General features: G+C 57.2%; 2 protein-coding genes across 3 annotated transcripts; one reads left to right on the forward strand and one right to left on the reverse strand.

The window, feature by feature from the left end:
• Positions 1–409: 409 nt before the first annotated feature.
• DPH2 (diphthamide biosynthesis 2) lies at positions 410–3,288 on the reverse strand. The gene is made up of 6 exons (XM_015870234.3): positions 3,119–3,288; positions 2,449–2,561; positions 2,144–2,364; positions 1,398–2,036; positions 1,079–1,264; positions 410–987 (listed from the first exon to the last, which is right to left on the reverse strand). Exons 1-6 carry the CDS (start codon positions 3,260–3,262, stop codon positions 857–859), a joined length of 1,434 nt encoding a protein of 477 aa, XP_015725720.2. The 5' UTR covers positions 3,263–3,288; the 3' UTR covers positions 410–856.
• A 216-nt stretch (positions 3,289–3,504) lies between these two features.
• Positions 3,505–8,208, forward strand: ATP6V0B (ATPase H+ transporting V0 subunit b). Of its 2 annotated transcripts, XM_015870238.3 has the most exons (8): positions 3,505–3,631; positions 4,872–4,920; positions 5,290–5,373; positions 5,775–5,852; positions 6,440–6,509; positions 6,823–6,874; positions 7,337–7,527; positions 7,898–8,208. In XM_015870238.3, exons 1-8 carry the CDS (start codon positions 3,565–3,567, stop codon positions 7,922–7,924), a joined length of 618 nt encoding a protein of 205 aa, XP_015725724.1. In that variant the 5' UTR covers positions 3,505–3,564; the 3' UTR covers positions 7,925–8,208. The 2 variants fall into 2 exon arrangements, with proteins under 2 accessions (XP_015725724.1, XP_015725725.1); XM_015870239.3 differs by lacking the exon at positions 4,872–4,920.
• The last annotated feature ends 300 nt before the right edge of the window (positions 8,209–8,508 follow it).

Below are 8,508 nucleotides of genomic sequence, written 5' to 3' on the forward strand. Positions count from 1 at the left end.
GGCTGTCATCGCTGTTGTTACCTGCACTTGGGAAAGAGCCAAGGTGAGGGTGTGGGGTGGTTACATAAAGGTTGATGTGCCTCACAGGCTCCTGTTCCCCTCTGGCTGGGGCAGGAATGGGAAAAAACTGGGGATCTCTAGTGTGTGTTGTACTCTGCTGTCCAGCATGGATTATGCTCCTGCAGGGGGGACTGTATCCCCTCCACAGGTTGAGGGTCTTCTGGCAGCACAGAGGATGTGTGTGCACATCCTCATAAGAGCAAGGGAGGGCTTGTTCACGTGCAGAGCCTCTGCCCATCTTAGTTTCCTGTTCTCCTAGGCTGGCTTTGGCCAACATGTAAGACTACAATCCCAAGGTGTGCCCTGTGATATGTTTTTGCTCTGGAACACCAGCTATTGCCTCTGTAGATACTCTTCAGCCCGCGCTTTATTCTAGAAGACAGTTCACTCCCAACTCCTCAGTTCAGCTTTAGTTAAAACCAGTAACTTATACAAGCCCCCAGTATCAGTGTTGTCAGCTCACAAGAAGCTCTGACCTTTCTTTATAGGGACAGAGTTCATCCTGCCCAGGCAAGGTGCAGAGCCTTTGTCAGCCAGAGTTGGACCAGGCTCCTTGTCCTGACCCTGCTGCTTGTCCTGGCTGTGAGCACAGGGGTGCAGTGGGCATCCCCAAAAACCCATATACCTCCTCCTGTCCCCCTGCAGTCCATATCCAGCACAGGGCCAGCCAGCAGCACCTCCTCATCCTACCTGGAGCCAGCTATGGACTCATGAGATGTTTTCAGGTCTAACATAAACAGCATGCAGGCTCCTACACATCCTCTGCTCCTGGCTGAGAGCCGATGCTGCTGCCATGTCACAGTTGTTCACAGCCCTCATCCTCGTAGGCAATGGCAATCCCTCGCCGGCCCTGCACAGCTTTGGAGACGGTTGTCTTCCCCAGCTGCTGTTCCAGGCCCCGCCAGCTGCGGGACTCCAGGAAGGTCGCTGGGAGGAAAGAGAAAGGGGGAGATGTTTCTGGTGAGCAGGGGGCTGGCACTGCCCCTATGCAAGCACTCAGCCCCACCAAACAACAAACCTGCAGGGCTGATCTCTGCCAGGGCCCGTGTCTGGTCTCTGCAGGCCAGGGTGGTGCTGGGGGGTGGCTGGGGAGCCAGGGGGTCGCAGAGGTGGGTGGCACGCATCTCCCCTGTGATTAGTGAGACGTCAGGAACGGCCTCTGCTGTAGGCACTGCTGGCGGGAGCTCAATGTGGGCACAGGCACCTGCCAGGAAATGAAAGCGTTGGACTGCTGCTTGCATCTATCCTTCCCCAGTGCCAAGTCAAGGCAACTGTAGTCTCTGGGCAGAGGGAAACGCTTCCCAGAAGGGTTCTGGCAGCTGATTTTCAGCTGTTACCTGGCAGCAGGTCTCGGAAGTCAGTGAGGTAGTTCCCTGTCCATTCCCGGGCTGGGTTACAGGCAAGTTCCAGCTCATAGGGAGTCACTATGGGCCGATAGAAGTCACTGGAGTCCAGCAGGGAGTTCTGAGCACAGGCCACCAGCACAAAGATGTCCACCTCCAGGAAGTTAGCCAGCTTAGCAGGGTTGGGCTTCCCCACAGACAGCGTGTAGCTACGCTTACCAGCCCTGCGCACGAGCTGGCGGAGGTGCTGCAGCACATCCAAGTAGCCTGCCACCCCCAGGGTGCCCACCAGGATGCCCACCACACGGGCATCCCGCGCCCGCTCCACCAGGTAGAGGCGCCGCATCAGTGCCCGGTTGACGTTGAGGGTCTCACGGCGGCCATGCCCGGTGGCAGGGTCAAAGGAGCTGAAGGGGCAGCGGTTCCAAGTCAACATGAAGCTGGTGAGGGCCAGGCCCTCGGCTCCCACATAGAACATGGAATAGTCTTGCAGCTCTTCCGCTGCTCCCATGTGGAATCGGCGGCCGAACTGCCTTACCTCCCCAGGCAGCGCGGGGCTGGGGGAGTCCCCACACAGCACATGGGAGAAGATGATGTTGGGGTACTCGTGGCTCAGCTGCTTTTCCAACTCACCTAATGAGGAAACAGCAAGAACAGAATGTGAGCAGAGGGCAGAAACGCCGGTGGGTTGTTACCTGGGAGCACCCCCACAGCTCTCCCTCCATACACACAGCACTCACCCATGGCGTGAGCATAGACCACATCGCTCAGCACCACCACCCGGCTGTGCCGCTCGGGATACAGCTCCCTGAAGGCTTCAGCGCAGCGCCCGACATCCAAGTGCTGCCGGCCGAAGACGTGCAGCACCGGCAGCTTCCCGCAGGGGCTGAGGCACGCGGTGCCATAATGCACCACCGCCTCGGCGCTCACATGCTCGGCGGCCACCTCATCCACGCAGCAGCTGCAGGGACACACGGAGGAGCCGCTGTGACACCAGACACCTATGAGAGGTGGCGCTGGGGATGTCTGGGATCTCCTCCCATACCTGCCGTATGTGGTGTCCCCCAGCACATACATCTCGGCCCCCGTCTCCTCCTCCATCCGGGCCGCCACGGCCGCCGCATCCGCCAGCAAAGCATCGGGGAACTGCAGGGCGACCTGTGGGGGGACAAGGTGAGGAGCCAAGGGGAGGCTCCTTATCTCTCATACTATGTCCAGGTGTGGAGCCCTCAGTACAAAAAAGACATAGAGATTTTGGAAAGGGTCCAGAGGAGGGACAGGAAGATGATCAGGGGGCTGGAGCACCTCCACTATGAGGACAGGCTGAGGGAGTTGGGCTTGTTCAGCCTGGAGAAGAGAAGGCTGCGGGGTGACCTCATTGCAGCCTTTCAATACCTGAAGGGAACTTACTGCCAGGAGGGGAGTAAACTCTTGGAAAGGGCTGACAATAGCAGGACACGGGGAAATGGTTTTAAGTTGAAGGAGGGAAGATTTAGGTTGGATGTTAGGGGGAAGTTCTTCACTAGGAGAGTGGTGAGGCCCTGGAACAGGCTGCCCAGGGAGGTTGTGGACGCCCCGTCCTTGGAGGTGTTCAAGGCCAGGTTGGACGGGGCCCTGGGCAACCTGATCTAGTAAAGGTGTATGTTTGGTGGCCCTGCCAGGCAGGGGGTTGGAACTACATGATCCTTGAGGTCCCTTCCGCCGTCCCTACTCACCTTCCGGAACCCGCCGTCCCTCACGAAGGCCGCTGCTCGGTCCATCTCGTAGAACTCGTCCTTGTCCCCCCGCGGTCCCCCCGCCATTGGGTGCAGCTCCCGCCGCAGCGCCGCCTCCCCATCCGAGCTGAAGGCCGCCGCCATATTGCGGGGAGCACACTCCCGCTTCCAACGTGCTGCGCGTAGTTGACCAATAGAAAGCCGGCACCGCCCCTCTCAGTTCCGGAAATCCCGCCCCCAACTGAGAGCAGGACGTGGACAGCCAATGGGAAGAGGCGCTCATCGCGGTGCCTTCTGGTCTCTGTAGTTCGTTTGAAGTGTCAGGGTGAGCAGCCAATCGGCGCGCGCGGAGGCGTCACGTGGTTTCCGTTCCCGTGTGCGGCGCTGGGTCAGGTGACGCGCTCGGTCCCGGCCGGTGCCGCTCGGTTTCGCTCCGCGCTGCCGCCATGACGGGGCTCGCGTTGCTGTACTCCGGGCTGGGCCTGGCCTTCTGGACAGCGCTGCTGGGCATCGGTGAGACAACGGGGTGGAGGGCTCGGGGGGCGCTGGGGATGGAGGCAGAGCCCCGGGGAGCGGCAGGGCCTTGTGCTGTGTGTGATGTGATGGGGCTGTTCGGGGGAGGCCGAGCGGGGGCTGCGGGTGTTGCGGCCTTATGGAGCCACCGGGGGATCCCCGCTGTGAGACCTGCTAGAACGGGCCGTGATGAGCCGCCGTTTGTTTGGCTGCGGGGCCACAGCTCGTAATCAAGTGTCCTTCACCTCTATGTGAGAGCACAAGGCCGAGTGTGCTGCTGTGGAACCGGAGGGTGCCCGTGGATCCGCCTTGAGCTGCCTGCGGCTCCTCTGTGCCGCCCCGGGTGTGGGGCAGCTGGGGCTGGTTGTGTTGGGTTCGTGAGCAACGAACACACAACACAAAGTGCCCTGGCAGCAGTGGGGCCCTGCAGGCTGCAGACACGCTGCAGGGTGCGGCCTTGCTGCTGTTCCTCATTTCTGTGTGCTCTGCGTTGGAGCAGTGAGCAGCGTGTTCCCACTTCCCATTTGGGGTTGCTGTGAGCTCCTGGTGTCTGTTAACCAGCTATCTGACATGGTACAGCTGCCCGTGCTTATCTCTTCCATTGGGCCAAGTCACAGCCTCTTTTCTATCCACCATTTAAAGAGAAAATCTCTCTTCTGACATGCAGCTGCATTTTCTACTTGGGTTTAGAGCATGCCTGGTTTGGTGTGAGCGCCTTGGTGTGCGCTCAGGGCTTCCAGTTGCAGCTACACCCACCGTGGTTTGCTGCAGGAGGGGGTTCTGTGTTGGAGCCTGTGGCTCAGTGTGCAAACTTTCCTGGAAGTAGCTGGCCCTGGAGGAAACTGTGAGCACAGCGTATGTTATATCATCTCAACTGTGGAAAAATGGAAGTGGTGAGGCAGCCACAGCTTCTGTCTCTGATGGAGCAGCATGTGATGATGGGTCAGGGCACAGCCCAGTTCTTCATCCGTGCTGTGAGACAGGGCAGACATCACAGTGCAGTGCTGTGGCTCCTGGCAGGGCTGAGCCCTCGGGTGATGCAGATGAAACATGCTGGGGTGCAGGGCAGCTTTAGAAGGACACCACACACCCAAAGCATTCCCTCAGAAGTTCCCTTGTGTGCCATGCTCTTCACCTCTGTCTGGGCTGTGTGAACTACAGGGCTCCAGTACACAGTAGGACAGTGGCAATGCCAGGCTATTGCCTGCCTGCAGGCTTCCATGTCACTCTTGCTTTCCAGGGATCTGCTACACAATATTTGACCTGGGATTCCGCTTCGATGTGGCCTGGTGAGTTGCCTGAAAATACCAGCATCCTCCCTGCCAAGCACAGGATAGATGCAGCCCACATGCATGACTGGCTCCACGTGGGGTCCTGGTGCATCCATTTCTGCCCTCCCACCGTTATGTCTGCCCAATCTCTCCTAGCCCTGATTTTCCCTGTCGTGATGAGGGTTTGGGAGGAAAGTCTCAGCCCATTTAGGTGACAGCCCTGGGTCCCTGGCTGACAGAGAGAGGCTTTCATAGCCTACAGTCTGACAGTGACCAACCCATCCAGGGCTGTGTGGTGAGCACAGTGAGCTGGCTGATACCTGTTGTGGGGCAACATTATGTGGGATTCTGTTTGTGTGCTAATACAGGGTGCTTCTTCCTGCCCAGGTTCCTGACGGAGACCTCACCCTACATGTGGTCCAACCTGGGCATTGGCCTGGCCATCTCCTTGTCCGTGGTGGGTGCTGCCTGGTGAGTGGGACTGGCTCTTCAGCAGCCTCCTGTGCTTTGCTGCAGCAGAGCAAGGGAAGCACGGTGTGTGTACACAGGGCTGTGGGACTGTATAAGTTGCTAAAGTGGAGCTGGGTTACTGGGCTCTGGAGAGGTCTGAATAGACCACCTTGCAGGATACAAGGGTGATAGAGAGGCAGGGACATCCTGTTCTTACCAGAGGCTGGGCCTGTGAGCCCAGCTGTTCTGCTGGCATAGCTGTCGGTGCTCGGGACTCCTGGTTCCCTAGGGGAGGGCAGGCTGAGCCGGCAGTGTCTCACAGCTGAATGTCCGACTCTTTGCTCAGCCAGAAGATCCTGGTTTTCCTATTGAGCCTTTCAGCAAGTGCCAGACCTTCCACAAACCACCCTTGTCTGTTGCAGGGGGATTTACATCACCGGCTCCAGCATCATCGGTGGTGGAGTCAAAGCCCCTCGGATCAAAACTAAGAACCTGGTCAGGTAAGTGCAGATCTGGAGTTGATGTTATGCCTGGGCAGGGTAGGTCCCAGTGTGGTGTGGAGGCTGCTGTCCTGGTTCACTGGGTGCTGCTGGCAGACTGTTCTTGCTGAGCTGCTGCTGCTGTTTGCTTTCAAAACAAAGGGCTCTAAAGGAGCCAAAGTGCTGCTTGGAAGGGTCACAAGTGGTGTGATATCACGCATTGAATGAGTTCAGTGTGTTCAAAACAAACACCCCGAGATTACACATCCTGCCCTAGGCAAGGGCTCCCTAGGGCAGGCCTTACACAGCCCTTCCCAGGATGGGCTGGCATAGGGGAGGGCTCCCTGGATTTGCTTCCTGTGGCACTCACATGGGTTTTTAGATGATACAGGATAACCAACAACCAGTCTTCATTGTGCTTAGCAACTCTACTTTGAGAGGAATAGTGGTGGGTATGCTGGGCTGCTCTTCTGCCCCTGGCAACAGCGGGGCAGGCACAGATAGGACTGTGGAGGGATCTGGCTGCCAGTTGGCTGGGTATGGAGTGGTATTGGCTGCTCCATGCACAGCCCAGAACACTGTGATCAGATATTGCCTTTTTTCTACAGCATCATTTTCTGCGAGGCTGTGGCCATCTATGGAATCATCATGGCAATCGTCATCAGTAACATGGCTGAGGTATGGGAGGACTCAGACTGCTTACACTGGCCTCAAGGCCATGGTTGGATGGGCAGCTGTACATGGGCTTGTGGTGTGGGAACTTTGGATGCTACTGTAGCTCTGGAAGTGCCTTGGCTAGGGGTCTGTGGTGTGGCTCTTGTTCAGACTCAAGAGTTATACTGGGGGGGGATACAGCAGGGGTTGTGGAGACACCTGAGAACATGGAGCTGGGGATGAGCTCTGGCCATGAAGCCTTGAGCAGAATGAGGGACGGCTGCCTCTCCTAGGCACCAGGGACTTGCTGCTAACCCAGGCCATGTGCTTTTCTCAGCCTTTCTCTGGAGTCACCCCAGAGCAGATTGGAGCCAAGAACTACCATGCAGGTAAGGACTGCTCAGTCTCTGGTAATGCTACTGTGAATGCCACCTCCCTCTAATCATAACTTGTTTTGCTTCCTCTGCTCATGGGAGCAAGACTGCAGGACCCAGCTTACCTGGTCCATGGCCAGGGCTGTCAGGCTCTGTCCAAACTAAGCCCTTCAGCCATGTCTGAATGATGTGTCAGTGTCCTTCCTGTTGCTGTGGACAGCAAGCACAACTCCTCTGTGAAAAAGTGGCTTTAGTTACTTCCTTAGCACAGCAGCCAGCAGTACCCCAGTTGTTGTCATCACCTGCTGTGGTGCAGTGGGAGCCTGGGTGCACCGTGTTCCCAAAAGAAAGAAGCTGCTGATGATCAGCAGTGTTGTTTTTTCCATTGTCTCTGGACAGAGCTGCCACACTGCTGCCTACCATGAGTGCAGGTGGAAAGGGATTATCCCCTGATCTTGCAGTGTTCCTCTTTCACAGGTTTCTCCATGTTTGGGGCTGGCCTGACTGTGGGGTTTTCTAATCTCTTCTGTGGAGTGTGTGTGGGTATTGTGGGCAGCGGGGCTGCCCTGGCTGATGCCCAGAACGCCAGCCTCTTCGTCAAGATCCTGATTGTGGAGATCTTTGGCAGTGCCATAGGGCTGTTCGGGGTCATCGTTGCTATCCTGCAGGTACCTGCCTCTTGGGGTCATTAGGCATATGTGAGTGCAAGGCATCTGCCTTGCTTGGGTGCCCTGTAGTTCCAAGCAGACAAACCTGAGCTCCAGCACAGTTTTCTGCATTGTGAAGTTTGGGGTTGTACAACCATCTCCACAAGGTGGTATGCCTACATGTGGCAGTGTAAACACTGCACTTGCTACTTTAAGCAACATCAAGGATGTCAAGCTGGGTGCGCCTTGAGCCATATTCACATCTTAGTGGTGCAGCTGCCTGCAGCTTTTGGACAGTCCCAGGGTGCTTGGGGATTCCTAGACTGAGAGGGATTGGGATCCTGGGCTGGAGTATGTGGGGTCTGGCCTAACCTCTCTTCTTTCTTTCCAGACATCTAAAGTAAAAATGGGCAATTGAGCCTTGTCCCACCCAGCCTGTTCCAGCTCGCCCCAAGAGGTGCTGTATATACTTATTTAACGTTTCTATCCTTGGTTGGGGCTGAAGCTGCCCAGGAGCGGGAGCGTGGCCATGGAGCCCCATCCTGCTGATTGGCCCTTTGGAAGAAACAAATATCTCTGTGTGAATTCTGCCCCAGCAGCCTGGCCTGGCAGGGCCGTGCTGCTGCGTGTCCCCGGTGTGCGTAGAATCGATCACCAGTGCAACTCTGTGTCCGTGAAATAAATATGGTTCTTGTCCAAGGATGCAGCTCTTCCTGTGTGTGCTGGGGAGGCCAGGGCTGAATCGATGCTTGGAGATCCCCTGCTGTGCTGCTGGCAAAGCTGCTGCTCTGCTCCAGGTGGCCTCTTCCTGTGTGAGGTGGTGCCACACATCCCCAGCTATGCTGCCTGCTCAGCCTGCAAGGAGCCTCCCTTGTTGTGTTGTGGGAACACAGAGCTCTGCTGCGAGCAGGAGGCTGCTGGAGCAGGCTGTTCCACACTGGCTGTGCCAGGATTCTACCAGTGCTGGTACTGCCCCATGCAGGGGTTGGTGGAGGCACGGGC

This window comes from Coturnix japonica, chromosome 11 (genome assembly GCF_054131305.1).
Source record: "Coturnix japonica strain WE chromosome 11, WE-NBRP24, whole genome shotgun sequence".
In the NCBI taxonomy this organism is placed as follows: domain Eukaryota; kingdom Metazoa; phylum Chordata; class Aves; order Galliformes; family Phasianidae; genus Coturnix; species Coturnix japonica.

Bases quoted from the DNA above. Each gene is read 5' to 3' on its own strand.
- ATP6V0B (XM_015870238.3), top strand. From the start codon at position 3,565: ATGACGGGGCTCGCGTTGCTGTACTCCGGGCTGGGCCTGGCCTTCTGG. The intron at 3,632-4,871 runs GTGAGACAACGG...CTTGCTTTCCAG, and splicing joins GACAGCGCTGCTGGGCATCG to GGATCTGCTACACAATATTT. The intron at 5,374-5,774 runs GTGAGTGGGACT...TGTCTGTTGCAG, and splicing joins TCCGTGGTGGGTGCTGCCTG to GGGGATTTACATCACCGGCT.
- DPH2 (XM_015870234.3), bottom strand. From the start codon at position 3,262: ATGGCGGCGGCCTTCAGCTCGGATGGGGAGGCGGCGCTGCGGCGGGAG. The intron at 2,365-2,448 runs GTATGGGAGGAG...GTGTCCCTGCAG, and splicing joins GGGGACACCACATACGGCAG to CTGCTGCGTGGATGAGGTGG. The intron at 2,037-2,143 runs GTGAGTGCTGTG...TTTCCTCATTAG, and splicing joins GGTCTATGCTCACGCCATGG to GTGAGTTGGAAAAGCAGCTG.